The sequence below is a fragment of the Lepisosteus platostomus genome, chromosome 15 (assembly GCF_059453375.1).
Source record: "Lepisosteus platostomus isolate fLepPlt1 chromosome 15, fLepPlt1.hap1, whole genome shotgun sequence".
NCBI lineage: Eukaryota > Metazoa > Chordata > Actinopteri > Semionotiformes > Lepisosteidae > Lepisosteus > Lepisosteus platostomus.
The window spans coordinates 14251236-14267739 of NC_142625.1; the positions used below are offsets into that span (position 1 = coordinate 14251236).

General features: G+C 39.5%; 1 protein-coding gene across 2 annotated transcripts in view; it reads left to right on the plus strand.

The window, feature by feature from the left end:
- The window catches only part of prex1 (phosphatidylinositol-3,4,5-trisphosphate-dependent Rac exchange factor 1), a 139178-nt gene that overhangs the window by 43299 nt on the left and 79375 nt on the right, over positions 1-16504 (plus strand). Inside the window, exons 4-8 of one of the 2 annotated variants that reach the window (XM_088608467.1) lie at positions 4812-4916; positions 7402-7503; positions 9918-10079; positions 14963-15096; positions 15835-15953. In XM_088608467.1, the coding sequence (XP_088464593.1) occupies positions 4812-4916; positions 7402-7503; positions 9918-10079; positions 14963-15096; positions 15835-15953 (622 nt within the window). The remainder of the gene's footprint in view (positions 1-4811; positions 4917-7401; positions 7504-9917; positions 10080-14962; positions 15097-15834; positions 15954-16504) is intronic. The other variant, XM_088608468.1, reaches the window with a different exon arrangement.

Sequence of the window (16504 nt, forward strand, 5' to 3'; positions counted from 1 at the left end):
ATACTGTATGTAACAGTAAGATGTTTGTCCATCCATCTTTATCTAATGGAGGATCACAGGGGAGCCGGAGCTTATCCCAATACATTTCAGTAAATTCAGTTGGCATCCTTATAAATACATGTACTTTATTAATGTCTACTTTAAAATCCAATAGAGAATAAAGATTTATACATTTTCTCTCCATTAATTCATACTGGTCAATAAATTATGACCAAGTCCATAATCCTTTTGGGTTTCAGAATGTACATACTGCAGTTTTTCAACTGTATTTGAATTCTGATCTGAGAAGTTGACACATGAGGTTGTTGCTGTAAGAGGAACTGGTGGACCCGCAGATGGTGCCCCTAGACCAGAATGTCTAGTCCACCAGCCCAGTATGATGAACAGGGACACTTCTCTGTTGGAGGTGCAGTCCTGTAGCTAAGATGATAAACTTAGCCCATGGCTACATGATCATTTATGTCCCTACTGTTCATGAGAGTAGGGAATGTTCCCCACATATCCTGAGATTGTCTGTATTTACCAGTGACAGAAATAGTTGTTAATTTCACACTGAAAGTAGAAAGATGACCACCTCTGGGTGTGTGAAAGAAGCTAAAATGTTCTTTTGTTCTATTTTTTTAGTGTGGAATGAACCTCAACTTGTTCCTTTGCTACTCATATATTGGCCCAGCTCCGCAGTCAAACCTCTACGTGTAACAATACTTAGTGGGTTGGCTTCCCACTGTTGTTAACCTTTCTGAATGCCAATATGTATCATTTCACCAGAGAGCTCAGATAAAATGAGAAACAGGCTTGGTGAGGGACACTCTGCTCTAGTCTAAAAAATATATGCCTTGTGACTTGTGTGTGTCCCAGTTAAAGCGTATAATGTACATATGCTGGTCAGTTCAGCGCAGTCTAACCCAGACAGTGTGGCATATGGCAGAATAGCTTTGCCATATTGTTCCCTTATTTGTTACACCATGCAGTATTGATTCCACTGGGAGAGCAACAGCAGGGTTTGACTCCCAGGAATCCTGATATGGCACATTGACCTTGTGATGCAATCCCACTGTTCACAGCGCGCCCCAGTCCGCTCCATAGCCCTGCCTTACTCTCTGTTGATTGGCCCGTCAGCCGACGCCTGTTCTCATATTGTTTGGAGCGGGTCAGTGTCTGATTACATCTTCATCTGCTGGGGAAACAGGATCAGAGGGCTGTCTGGGAACAGTTCCACACTCCAAAGCTATCACGACCTGCAATCTGTGGCCAGGTGCTCCAATCTGAGTGATGACACCCCTTCTGGATTAATTGTATCCGTCTGTTGTCTCTGCCCCTTGACCCATCCTTTGAGAAAATTCCCAGTGGAGCTGATGCTTTATACTTAATTGACTCTTTAATACAATTCCAGAGATGATCTATTTTCTATCAGGAGGAGTCTGGGCTTAATTCACCACGTTCCTAATAGAGTGGCCTCCGGTTTCTTTTGTTGTAGACTTAAGTAGCTGCTTATAAATACTTCACACGTTTGTTTGCTTTCTGTCCTCCAACACATCGCGGCCGTTTGCCTTTACTTCATACGGATTTAAGTTATATGCATCTTTTTCATAAGATCAAATCTAAAGATTTTCTCTTCATCTGACATAGGGGGAAAACATTCATGGACACCAGAGCAATGAAATATGAATTAGTTTCAATTAATGATGTTAGCAGTTGCTGCAAGCTAAAGTCATTATGTTGCTCAGTGATTTGCATTTATTAATTTGGGATTTTAAAAAGGACGAAATATATAAAAAATAGATGTTCTAGTTGAGTTTAGGAATTATATTATTGTGTTTACATAGGGGAAGATGTGTTTACTTGCTTCCTTTGATAATTTTAAGCTGTTGCCATGTACATTTTGCTTTTATTTATGGCTTTTTTTTGTGAAGTTCTAAGTATGATTATTTTTAGAGTTTTACTTGGCTTGTTGAAGAACGTTTCCAACCCCTTGGGATTTTTCAATAATTGCATTCTTTTTCAACTTTCCAAAATGCTACCACTGTTCATGTAAAGACTTGAATGCCCCCAAAGTGAACTTGGTTCGCGTGTTTTAAGGAGACATTACATGCAGAACATTAATATCAGTCCTGTTTGTAAAAATAGCCTGACCTATACCACCAGTCCCAGCAGTATATAGGCTTTATTGTGGAGAATATAAGTATGCTTTTTGTGAGCTACAGTACTAATCCAATTTATTTGAAAATAGCTGCAAAGTATCTGAGTTAAGCAACTCAAGAGCATGTGCAAGCAAACATTTGTTGAAAAGCACAAACACATTCTTTGTGCTATTTTCGGCATAATTTCAAGGTTTCTGTTTCGTCAGTCCTTCAGGACATTTTATAGCAATTTCTCAAAAAAACAAATGCCCCGTTCAGGTGAACTTGTTAAGTTCAGGTTAAAGGGATATCTTGCTGTCAAAACCATGTCTAAAATCTGTGACTTACTTGGGAAACCACACACTAAATTTTGGCTCAATATCCATGATGTGGCGGCAGATATATTTCAGTCCATCTTTTGACTTGCAATGTCAGTCTGGGTGGATTATGCAAGTAAAGAGCGCCTTTCATCTCAGCCTGAGATTTTTCTCCAAGAAGAAATAAAAAAAAACCTTTTCATCTCTTTCCTCAGCCACCTTCATTTCCTGATCTTCTTAGCTTGCCTTTCTTCTTAAACGTAAAGCATAATTTCCTTACCTTTCAAAGGTTACAAAATATGGAAAGTGTGGTTGGAATCACACATAAGTAGGCAGCTTTGCTAACGTCATATCTCTGTGTTTTAAGTCCTACACTTAGTTTTTCACTGCTGCCCGTTAGTACAACATCTGAAGCCTGAAACTGTTGGTCTTTGTAACAAAGTCACAAGCACTGAAGAGTGCCATTGTCCTAAATGGACAAATAAAATACCTTATATCTTCCCCCACACACAAATGAATGATGTCTAATAAAGACAATCTGCAAACACTGTGGAAATATTCTAACGACCTGCAATTCAAATTGAGCGTTTTCATTACTTTGTATCTCTTAATAAATAGTAAAAATGTAGCAGAAAAAATGTAGCAAAACAGGTCAATACTGAAAATACTGAAAACACTTGATGCAAAAATGTCTTAATTGTGGAAAAGTGATCAATTTTAGTTAAACCAGTCATCACTAAAGGTCATAATACAACAGCAAAAATGTACGTTTGAATTGACTGTTATGCTAAATCAAGAAGTGTTTTTTACAGAGAGTTTTTTACAAAAATGATTGCGCATGTGTGTGTATATTTAGAGCTGTAATTATCTTAAGTATGATAACTGTTATAGCTGAGATGGTTATTATGGTGGTGTCATACCCTACATTAAGTTATAAAGCTTCATTTTATCATACAGACAGGGCTGGATATATCAGTGTTGGATTCATATGGATCTGCACTTGGGAAAAGTATTTTCTTATCTGTTAATTTAAACAGCTTGATCTGGTGCTCTTTTAATTTTTAATGGACCTTGGTTTAGGACATATGTCAGGACAGATGTTCCAGCAGAAAGATAAAGCAGGAAGTGCTTTATCTTTCACATGTGAAAGCTCTTCCTCGTGAAATGCTTCTTATCCTTGGACAGTGTTTATTACAGAAACACAGAGAAATATTTTGCTATTGTGTGAACGTGAGATAATGGAATATTGCACTGAACCTAATGTAACTGATTCTTTGATACTTTCCAGTGCCAAATGTCTAACGCATTTGATACACTGTAGTGTATCGCGTGATACAGATGAATGGATATTAGTCTATTCAATTATTCTACAGTTTAGTTTGCTAAATATCATTCTGGTAAAATCTGATTCAGAACAGATTCAAACATGTGCTACCTGACATGTATGCTCTGAAACATTTTTAATTTATTATCTCTCTCTTGATGGCTGTTAATTTTCATTTTAGATTAAAATTGCATTCAGAATGTAAAATATCGAATCTTTCAGGAATTAGCAAGGTATAGTAATTGTTTTTTCTTCAGAAAAATGAATTATAGAATTCACACCCCTTGACAACAAATCTGATTTTAAGAGAAATTAAATGAGAGCATTTTTTTTTGGAAAATACATCAAGCACCGACCATAGCTACTATTTCTTCCAGTCCTGGGATCCGAGGTCACCCATTATCGTTCTTTTCATCACCACTTTACAGTTTACCCATTTTTTTGTTTTCTCTGAACAGCATAATGCCCAGTTATTGTAAAGTGCTTCACAGTGATTCCTTGCATTCATCTCAATAATCTAGTATTGATTGTTCACAGGGTTTAGCTTCACTTTGCTCTAAAGTACGGTCTTGCAGGATTTCAGATCTGTTTTGCCACAATATAAAGTGTGATGGCTCTGTGAGTTGTTCCCTATTTTCAGATGTCCCACAGCAGAATCTTATATATTTCATATCTGTCGAGGGTCCAGAAATCTGATATAATCAATATGTTTCACTTCTGCCCTGAGAATCTGTGTCTAACTTTGATTTGGCTACTTCTTCTTCTAAAGAGAGGTCTGTGGTGGAGGTTAATTGGTTTGCAATTAATTGTGAAAACGTGGACTTACCATTTGTGTCCTATAGTCTAATTTAGCCTTTTCTTAAGGAGAAAATACATTTGATAACCCATAACTAGAAGTCCTGTCTATATAAACATCTTTCATCTAATCATGCTATTTATTTGAACTTTGTGTTTAAGCTGTGTTTCTTTAGAGTGGTTTCTTGAGAAGTGACACAGACTGAAGAGTGTCACAAAGACCTGACAGTGACCTTAATCTCCTGCTTGTTACAGAAAGACCGCTTCTGTGTCTATGAAGAGTACTGCAGTAACCATGAAAAAGCCTTACGGCTCCTAATGGAGCTCAATAAGGTTCCAGAAGTCAGAACCTTCCTGCTGGTAAGTTTTTTTTTTCCATTTCAGTCTTATTGTATTCACTCTTTTTTTCAGTCGACGTTTTCGTATTGTTTCCCACTGTCATGTTGGGGGAAAAAGCCGATGCACTCTAAGAGACCCAGTTCGGCCGTGATTAGATTATTCAGTTATCGTGCCGGCAGGGGTGAGGGTGGTACTGACTGGGGCGATTTAGCACCTTGAGCTGAAGCTTGGCTGTCTGAATGCTCGGGGTGTGGAAAGAAATCAAGGAAACCCATTCAGTTCTTCAAAGCGGAGAGAAATTCTTCACTCCTCAGGCTTTGTTTATTGGTGCTGATCAAATGCAGTAAGCACGTTTCCTCTGTGACATAGTCTGCGTAACACGGAAGCTAACGTGCGCTGGAATATACACAAATTAAGAGCCTTGGATTTTGGTTTAGGTGATATGTTTCAAAAATAATGAAACCTGAAAAACAAAGTGGTCCATTCTTTCACATCAACTAGACATCTGCAGTAATAAAACTGAAATCTGGAGAGTGTATGAAGAGGTCCTATGGTCTTTTGAAGGACTTCAGATATTTCTGTAATGGATATTCATGATACCTGGACAGCTTTTCAATAGGTCTGTTCATCATAATAGGCTGTCTTCTTGGGATGTGCCGGGGGCTTCCACAAGTGAAGATTTTGAAATTGGCCTATGTGCACTTCCTGGCAAAATGTTGTGTGAATGAAAAATTGTTCTTCCGTGCTGCTTCTCTGTCTCGACGATCGCAACTTCAGAATTGACATTAACTCTTCCATCAGATGGACATCATTTCATGATTTTCCTTACAATTGAGAGTGGAATATGGCAATGCAGTGCTGAACTAGGTGTTCTTTGATGTGGCTGGATTCTTGCTCAGGAATTATGTGTTCAAGTGGGTGCTTGCTGCTTTTCGGGCAACAACAGCAAGAGACTTGTGAGGTGCAGCTCCTTTTTCGACACCAGGTTTACTGTCTTTGCAGGGTATGGAGGAGTCTAGTGTGTGTGTTGCACATTTCACATTACATCCATGTGAACACTACAAGTGCATCATGGCAAAGTGCTGCAGTAACATGCAGTGTATTTCTAAAAATGTTAGAACCCCTTTTTGGTCTCTGTCAGCTGCAATTTGTGGACAACTGCAAAAGTAATATTTTTGTGTCTGTCTGTAAAATGTTTGGGTTAATATTGAGATGTTTTTCACAGTTGTACCGCTTTGGCAGTTTTACTACCCCAAGTAAAATAAACTCATGCAGATCTTGCAGTACTGAAACCTCAGTACTCGATAGCAATAGCTTTAATTTAGAGGCCTTGCCCAGAACTATAAGGTGTCAGGTATTAAAATACCTGAAATCATTTTGACATTTTCACATGCTGTGGCTCAGTTTTTTTTAAAGAAATTAAAACACTCCAGTCTTTACACTTTCTCTCATTAATGAACGAACACGACAGAACCATTGTCGTAGCTTAAGAGTCCCCAGCCCTGCGTGTTTGGTATTAAAATGCGATGGCTAGTTCATCTTAAATGTGGCAGGAAATGCGATATTAAGCTATCTGCAGCTTCACTTGATGTACTTATGTTTTTGTTCAAAAGGTCTATCCAGTTTAGAAAAACAAGAAGTGGTTAAATATTGACCGACATGAATGCCATGTTGAAATTCATGATCTCAAACAGGAAATCCAGAGCTCTGACTTCCATCAGAAGGCTTTAAATGAGCTGACAGACACTATAGGTCTGAATGCAGATATATTTCTCCCTTTTCTGCTACAGCTGTATCACTGCTAGTATTTAGCAGTTAAGATGTGATATTTAATCAGATTTCAATCAAATGAATAATTGGTCTTCAAACCGTTTGGGGGGAAAACAGAAAAACGCTTACAGTTCACTTTTACTTTAGGTACAGTTTATGTTTGCATTGAGGCATTATCTGAACTCAGTCTACAAACATGAAATAAGTAATATCAATGTTTTTTTCAGTGATGTATTACTGATGTAACACATTATGATATATTACTGATGTATTGCATTTCTGGGTGCGATTTGAAGATAAAATTCCAATTTTTTGTGAAGATAGTTAAAGATTGACAAATGCAAGCAAGATGCTGTCTTGTATAATATAAGAGAAATAAATGAAATGAGATACTGTGTCCAGATCTTTCCTATGGACATTCAGTTCTACAGAGCCCCCCCTTTCCCTATCAGTCCCATCAGGCAAGATCAGATGTGGATTCCCTACCAGACTGAAGGGCTTTTTGTCCCTCATGTCCTTGACGGCCTCCAACTGTGTGTGTAAACACTAGTTCATTATGGAAATGGTCATCACGCAATGCACTGGCATACACATGCGTGAGATGTGCCTGTCAAAGGAGCTGTCATAAATTACTGAAACAAAAGCAACTCCAGCAGACTGGATTACCCAACCAAGGACGCATCCAAGCTGGACAGTTAAGGCCGTCTGAGGTGCTAAATGTTTTCTTTCTTTCCAGCACTGCATGCTGTTGGGGGGGAAGAAGACGACTGATATCCCACTGGAAGGATACCTGCTGACACCCATCCAGAGAATCTGCAAATACCCTCTCCTGTTGAAGGCAAGGCCATAAGAACACCGGTTACAACGTCTTGCACATTTGGTGGTCACTGGTAGTTTATCAATCCAGCAATCGTACAGGAATTCCAGGGATCTAACTTCAACAACATCCCCATAACCTGTTTCGTAAGGCTTCCTGAGCTCACTACTAAAAACACACCCTCTTCATTTCCGGTCCTAGTTCGTCCTGTGGCTGTTCTTTTGATTGGCTTTGTCTGTAACTTTCAGTTTAAATGCTTTTTATTATGTTGTCCTGTAGTCTCCTATGTTCTAGAGGTAGGAGCTGTCCCTGTCTCTGCTCAGGCTGTCCCACCGTCTGCCTGTTCTTGAGGTTGTCCACTCTCCTGGTTTACCCGCCCCACTTAAAAAAACCCTGACAGACACTGCGACTGCAATACACAGACCTCCATAGCTGAGTGCCATTGTAAAGACTAAAATTTCCATAAATGTTTGCTCAACAGAAGAAAAAAAAGGTGGAAAGTCTGAAGTTTTCCCCTGAGTTGTTCTGTTCTGCAAAAATTCCCAGAAGTTTGCTATTGCGATTTTCACACAAAGAACGAGCTTTGCTCCAGTGACAAGGAGCTGTCTGTATCTTCATTGTCAGAAATGTGCAACATTGCGCTGCGTGAAGGTACGTTGCCTTCTTCCTGCCTCTTGAAGTGTATTTAAAAGGGGTTTTCTTTTTTCTGTTCCTTTTTCGTTTTCTGTTTCCCAATCTCTGTGTGGAAGAGACAGCACAATGTTTCAAAGTGAAACCTGAAAACCTGCAAATCTAGTATCTGGTTGTTTTACACCCTGAGCTGGAATTAATTCAGTGGTTAAGATTCTTTTGTCTGCAACAGTGAGGATAACAAACTACAAACACCAGTAGAACTGCTTGTTGCTAATCATCATATTAATCAAAAGCAAACGCCACAGTCCAGTATAGTGAGGATAAAGATGACTCTGAGAGACTTTCATGTTTACTTAGGCTTGAAACTCAAACATGTTGAGCTGCTAAAGATGAAACCCTCCCATTTGGAAGGCATTTTTTGGGACAGGACAGGAAGTTGACGTTACACACCGCTGACCGTCCCTGTGCCAGATAGTTAGGTCTGTGACCAGCCATTGTCAACGTCCATTCTTCGAACGGAAAGGATTTCCACACACATTTCCAGCTTTATTTATCATAACACAGTAGTGACAGATAAATAAGAGAATTGTGGCTTACTCTCAGACTGCAATGTCTTCTTTCCAGTTTACATCAGACACCCAATTAACTTTCACAACCCATCTCTAAACCTAACAAGCATTTTAAGATTAAACATAGCAGAAAAAAAGTTATAATTAGGGTTAGCTACCTTCATTCACTCTGAGGCAACACCTGGACTAAGAAAAGCACTGGGACAGCCCAGGAGCTCAGTATTGGAACTGTAATGTTCATGGGCAGAAATCAGTCTGAAATGCTTTTAACCAGATTTAACCAGTCCTTCACCTCGGTTTAAAGTGAAATTCTGACTCAAAAGCTTAGTTTGCATTCAAGTAAAGGCTTTTAGAGGCCTGCGACCTGAGGCCTGAGTTTTAAAAATGTCATCTGTTCCGCTCAATTTTTTGTCTGCCTTGATTATTCCATCTCTCACCTTGACAACACATCCGCGATACCATATTGTCTCAAAAGTTTGTTGAAATTTTCTTGTGGTGGACCTCATTTTTTTTAACTGTTTGCAAAAATGCGAGGACGTTCAAAGTTATAAATGCATATTTCTTCAGCGGCTTTGATTTCTCCCTTTTCTTCTTTAATCAAAACACTATTTGTATTCTAAAACCAAACCAGCTTATGATTCAGTCGCCAAAACTGATAGTCAGAGGTGCAATACAGAAGCCATTTGCTACTCTTCAAGACCTTGACTGTGAGAGAGATATGATTTCAGAATATTATCAAGAAAACTACGGAAATGGACTAGTGTTACGAGGTGTTTTGGGATTCGGCATCACTCACTGTAACATTCCTCAGACTCTTTAAACTTCCTGATCTAAAACAGAAGAAAAGTCCATACAGATCAGAATGGTGTTAGGGCAGACAACAAACTCACTGTCATTGTGTGCCTGTTCTCTTGTATGTTGTCATTCAGAATCTTGGCTTTCCTGTTTGTGTGCCCATGGTTATGGGGATTTCTGGTCTCAGCCTATTGAACTAGATGCCAAACTTTACTGCTGTTTGGATACTTATCCCTGTCCTTCGTATTACATGAGTTTTGCCCAACTCTTCCACCCTTTAGTCACAAATCAACTCTTAATATCGTGAACGAGGAGAATTTTGTGTAAAACCAGAGTAGGGGGCTTGGGATGGAGGCGTTCAGATGGCCGTTTCGAAACGGACCGCCCCGCTCCAGAGTTCCTCTCAGCCCCCCTGCGCTTGTCCGCTTGCCCCCTCAGGAGCTGCTGAAGAGGACCCCGAAGAGTCACGCCGATCACCCGGCGGTGGAGCAGGCGCTGCAGGCCATGAAGACGGTCTGCTCTGACATCAACGAGACCAAGAGACAGATGGAAAAGCTGGAAGCTTTGGAGCAGCTCCAGTCGCACATCGAGGGATGGGAGGTGAGTGGTTCATTATTGCCAGTCTGTGACCGTCTTGTGAGATGACACTGCTGTTGTGGTGGAAGGAGTTTTACAGCAAACCTAGACTGCCCCAAAACGTGCTCAGTTCTGTTATGCATCCATGTGGGTCCTCATGCCCCAGTATAGCATTCAGGCGCACTATGGCTGCCGTTGCATCATCCACGTGGATGCTGCACATTGGTTGTGGCAGAGGGGATCCTCATTACCTGAATGCGCTTTGAGTGGAGTGTCCAGAAAAGCGCTATAAAAGTGTAAGCAATTATAATTATTATTATTATGCAGATTAGGGACTCCCAATATTTAGAATGTGTGGATTACATTCATCCTCCCATTTTGTTTTCGAAATTTAAGTTTTTCCTAGTTATAAGAGCAATGCTAGCTTAGCGACTGATACTGATTAAATGTTTTGCTGTCACTAAGATTGTTTAATTGACAGAAGTAATCTTGCTTTTTGAAGGGTGGCAAACAGCATTTAAGGAAGAGAGAGTGCGCTGTTCTGTTGAGACGTTTTTAGCGGACACGTTCGGATGAATAAGGAAATGAAAATGCTTAAAAAAAAGGAAGTGTTCTGGTTTTTCACTGCTTATTCATGTGCTGTTGTGTGCTCAGTCCAAGAAATAATGTTGAAAAACATTAAACCTGACATTCAGGTTTATTGTATTCTAATGTTATTTAATGTAAGTAGTTACAACATCATAAATAAGGTAAAAAGCCCTTACAATAAGTCAGTATCAAAACTATTTATATTGTTCTCCATAGTTCTTACCAACACATACAGTATAAATATAACTTGTTATAAATGATTTATTCAAGTAAGTGATTAATGTATTCCGTCTCAAAATGTTATTAGTGGGAAGGAAGTGAGGATTAAAGCCTAATGAGTAAATACTAATGACAAGGACAATGACTGAAATTCCTCTACCTTGTGTAGTTCAATGTCAAAACAGCAAGTACTGGCAAGCAGTGATGTCTGGAGGTATATCCTCTCACACCTTTTGTTAAAAATCTGTGCTGTATACTGTATATTTAAAGTATTCAAGCAGGAAGAGTAAAACAATGTGTGCAATTGCAAAGAGAGCCGGGCATTCCCCTGTCACTCAGGGTAATTCTGCTAGCTACTTCAGGACCCCTGGCTTCATTTTAGAAAGAACAACTGATCGCGATTTAAAGATGATAAAAGTTTGACTTGCAGTATGTGTCATTAAAGGAACTTGGCCTTTTCAAAGTTCAGGCAAAGTTCTCTACCTCTTTTTTTGCTACATTTAATACACCGGTGGCTATTTCCAGCAGCACATTAAAGACTTAAAATTACAGATGTGTGAAGATGTGTGTAGATTATGCATTTACTTAAAATGATAGCCTGCTCTTTTCTCCTCTAACTACAGCCACTGTTACTCAAGGCTTTACGCCGATATTAGCATTAGCAAAAAAAAATAATAATAAAAACATGCAAGCTGTCCATAAGGTTGCTATGCCTCTGTGAGACATCCCTGTACATGTACTATAAACATGTAAAGCACTTCTTTTTGTAAAAAATTATTCTTTTGTACAGAATAATTTTTATTAACGCGGTATACTGTCATCCCACCACACCGCACCTTGATTATAACAAAATGGTCTAGCTATATCTTTCACTTAGCCATCATTGATTTTGTTAAATAATTGGAGAAACTTACGTCAGAAACTGAGAGACAGGAATAAACAAGTGAATTGATTCAAATAATAGGTCACAATATTCCATCTCCCGTTCATTAAAACCACTGATTACGTACGCACGGAAGAGTCTCTCTCACTAATGCAACACAAATGGCCAATTCCAGTTTTGTGCTCCTCTGTAATGAATTGACTTGTTCGGAGACACAAACAGGGAGAAATCATTATTTCTGCATTGATTGACCTGTGCAGTTACATGAGGTATGGGTGCTCTGTAAAAGTGGAGAAAAAGTACTGAACAGTTATTAAATTATTGTAATGTAGAGCTCCTTCTGGATGGTGATTAATACAGTTTTATTGGCGAACACTTGGTGCTTATTTGCTCTTTTGAACAAATTCATACCAAATGGCCGCCAACATCCAGAGTTTCCGTCCCCCAGGAGATAACCGTTTTGAATGGCTTCATTGTCCCCTGCATTGTCCATGAGGACTCATCTCAGCATTTTCAGCCACACTCCATAGATGCCATTTTGCTGAATCTGGGCTCTAAATAATCTGTGCATGTTGAGTGGTCAAGGCTTGAGGCAGGGCAGTTGACTGTTGGAAAATGATCCCAAACATTAATGTAACTTCTGAAAATACAAAAGCAAGCAATTTAAGGATTATCCCACAATCTAATTGGAGTGATTAGATTACTGTCTTTTTCCTCTTGCCAATACCCAATTTAAAGACATATTTTAGCATGATCATTTTTTTTTGTGTTGGCTAAAGTATTTGAAGAAGCTGCCAGTGTTTGGAGCAATTTGTGTATTCTCATGTGATGTTTTCGCTCTGAAAGCAAGGATTAATCAGAAACTATGGCTGTGCAAAGCACCATGGGTTGGAGCAAGTCAGGAAAAACAAGGTGGCACAGGAAAAGAAATTCATGCATAAAGGAACAAGCCAGAGCCTGTGACACTGCCGAAAAACCAAGAAACCTGTGATTGCACTGGGCTGGACATAGTCGGAAGAGTAAATCAGTGTGGATAAGTGGATCAGTGTTGGGCCCAGGAAATTCTGAATGGTAACTCATGGACTCAGACCAGCAGCAAGGCTACTCACAACATTGGATCATGGAGGGAAATTGTCTAAGGGTGTAACAGGGGTGGAAAGAGTAGCAGACCGAACTCTATGGACAGAGTCTGGGCAGGCCAATATCCAGAAGCAGATGGTTCCAGTGCTCTGCTACTGCTGCTGTTAGCTGAACTAAAATATCATGTGTATGAGCTTCTGATACAAGCTCATACATGTGATATTTTAGTTCATTTAGGAAATTGCCTTTCATGGTTTAAGTTGGTGTATTATCATTTGTCCCTTTATTGTGTTGTATAAACATTTTCTTTAATGTTGATGTTCCATCTCAAACCTTCTGTGTTTCCCAATACTACTCTTATGCTCATTAATCTAGAAAAATAATGAGTTAAAGATGGGTGTATTTAAGGTGAAGCTTTATGGGCTTGCAGGTTTTCTGCAGTAACACACTTCAGAGGACAGGCAGGCAGTAGGTGAATCCAGAAGTGTGTGGAGTTCGGTTTCAGATCTTGGTGTCTTTTTTACAGTATAGTGCCCCCATCACTACACTGGGGCATTAGGACCCACACAGACCACAGGGTCTCACTAACACCACTTCCAACAGCAAACTTAGTTTTTCCCAGGAGGTTTCTCATCCAGTACTGGCCAGGCTCATAACTGCTGAGCCTCAGTAGTTTGCCAGTTGTGAGTTTCAGAGTGATATAGCTGCTGGCAGATTTCCCAATATGCAATATGAATTATAAATTATGCAGCAGTTTAAAAGGAAACATGTTTTGGAATGGGATCAATGTTTTCTGGAAAATAAATCCCATGCAAAATACTGAATGTTAATAATGCAGAGCTAAAATAGATTGGAGAATACCACTGAATGTGCTTTCACTAAAGACTTTAGATTTTCCTTGTTAAAACAGCCAGGATGTACAGAAAAAAAAAGAATCTGAGACCAGGATAATATAACCCAATAACTGACGCAATTATGTTTTTAATTCATCTTCAAACCTTGCAGATTGCATGTTTTTTTCTTTTCAGGTTTTATCCGAAACAGATGAACTCAAAGTCAATTAGTTTGTAATGCAGATTTATTACTTTGATATTTAAATAAGGAAATAAATAATGAAGCACATTTTCATTCTGTATAGAATTTATCTTGTTTCTCCAGTTTGGACCAGTTTTCTTTTTATTGAGCTGATACACTGAATTGTCACACGATAATGAAAAGCTTACCTCTCGTATAAAAGTTTAGTATTGCTTTAAGGAAGATGAAAGGAAATAGAATGTCTTTTCAAGTGTCCACGTTAGGAAGGAAGACTCGTTAAAAAAGTTTTCCCTTTTCTAAATATAAATCTGTGTCATATATTGGCATTGAAGTGTGACATTGTAGAGCCCTAATGGGTTTTAAAACTTCTCATCTAATCTCCTCCTGAAGTGGGCTGTGAAAAAGCCCGACTGAACCCAATACTTCTGAAAGGTCACAGGGCTGTTCATCTGAAATTGATCCAGCAGCTCTTTTGAAAGCCCTCAGTTTAAGAAAAAAATGAGATGTTTTTGTCTTCCCTGTGTGCTAATTGGGCTGCTGCGTTAGCAATAATAAAAGCCCCTTACGTAAATAAAAATGTTAAAATATCACAGTAATAAGGTCCCGAAAGCAGGGATGTGTATGAGTAAACTGTAAGCATCTTAAATGTATTTTTGTACTCAGATTAAAACACCCCCCACATACACCTCCAAATGTAACTGTAAAGGCTTTGAATCACTGTGCTCATGAGTAATAAGGTCAGAAAGTGCACAGGCTCATGTTAAAGTGTTTTAAGAGGTGCTTCCTAACTTTCTAAACCTGTTTTAAAAGTAAAACTTTTTGGCACAAGCTGAAAAATACATATCAGTCAGAAAAAATCAGAAGCCAGAACAAACAAAAGGAGTACACGTTCACTGACCTCACTGGTTCAATAGCCTTTTTTTAAGCCTTCACAGAGAAGAAGGGAGCCCATATACATTTTGTGATCTGTGCGTCACAGAGCAAGCAAGAACTGCAAACAAAAAAAGCAGTTTCAATCAAGCTGTGAAAAGGCTGAACATATACAGATTCTAACCTAGTAATTTGAGTTTCATTTAGAATATTTATCCCTCTGTTTTTACAGGGCACCAATCTGACTGACATTTGTACAGAGTTGCTTCTCTACGGCAGTTTACTTAAGATATCAGCTGGGAACATTCAAGAGAGAGTCTTCTTCCTGTTTGATAACCTCCTGGTGTACTGTAAGCGGAAATCCAGGTATGCAATTCCTTTTTTTGCCTCACAACTGAAGCACAGGTATCCTTTAAGACACAGGTAACATTTGCGTCACAGCTGCCAGACTCGATGCCAGGACAAAATCCATTAAGAGGTGATACTTGAATGGATTTTCCTGCAATCCCTTCATGTCAGATCTGTGCAGAAGCCATAGGGGTTACCATGTACTTGCTCCTCAGTGTGTGGGAACTGTGTGTGTGTTGGGGCTACAGCAGCATGGTAATGGAATAGACTTCCTTCCTCTAAGGGAAACAGATGACAGGTGGAGGCCTGCTCCTTCGAAATGCTCACAAGGCAGCACATGTTAGCTGTAATTCAGAAAGAGCCGCTGCCTTCTGATGGAAATTAATCTCTTCTAACAGAGCAAACTGCAATCAGTGCAGTCAGTGGACCTAAGAAAGGTAGATGTCCTTTATTCATGCAAAATCAACATCCTCCTTGCTTGAAAGAATAATTTGATTTAAGGGCACATTTTTCAGATCCCGATTTAGTTGTTTTGTTGTGTGGGCTAATCAGATGTTTTTTCGTGCAGCTGTATTTGTGCAGCTCTATTGGAAAGCTTTAGTCTAAGTAAAATGAACTAAGCAAATTCAATTTTTCCTCATGCATCACAGCCAATACACAGATTGGCCACCTAGACTGCTTACAGGGGGGGGCTCGGCTAGTGTGCAGGAGGGCCCTGTGTGTGCTCTGGTGCCGATGATCTCTGCTGTTTTTTAGCAGAGTGGCGGGGAAGAAATCTACAAAAAGGACCAAGTCGATCAATGGCCCCCTGTATGTCTTCAGGGGCAGGATCAACACTGAGGTGATGGAGGTGGAGAACGTCGAGGATGGAACAGGTGGGTATCGGCAGTTAGGAGACGTTGCGTGTTATTAAAAAGGGATCAAGTCAAAGCCTCCTACTCTCTCTCCATGTGCCGGGGCTCGTGAGTGGCTGAAGGCTTAATTAAGAAAAAAGATTTACTGTATCTGCACATGGCGGGTTGTAAGGATGCCAGCATGGAGGATTCTCATTTATTCTGACAAATTAATTGGCTAAAGCCAATGAAAATGGCGATACTTGTGTAGGTTGTCTGTAATACAGAAAATCAGGAACACATTGTATGAATTTGGCAGCACCTGTTGTGCAACCTAATATATAGGTATTGATGATGCTGAAAAAGCAGGTGGAGGTTCCTAGGCTCTGGAGTTGCATCCTTTTGCCTTTTAATAGTGCGGTATTGTTGCCCAACACTTCTGTTCTTGGTACCCTCATATCTTTAATGAAAACACCAAAGAAACAAGCAGCCTAAGTGACAAAAACAACTTTTTTAGAATTATCTGTACTATTCTTGAGCGCTAGCAGTAATGTATTTTTGCCTGCAAGAATGTGTGAACCATGTGCAGCTGT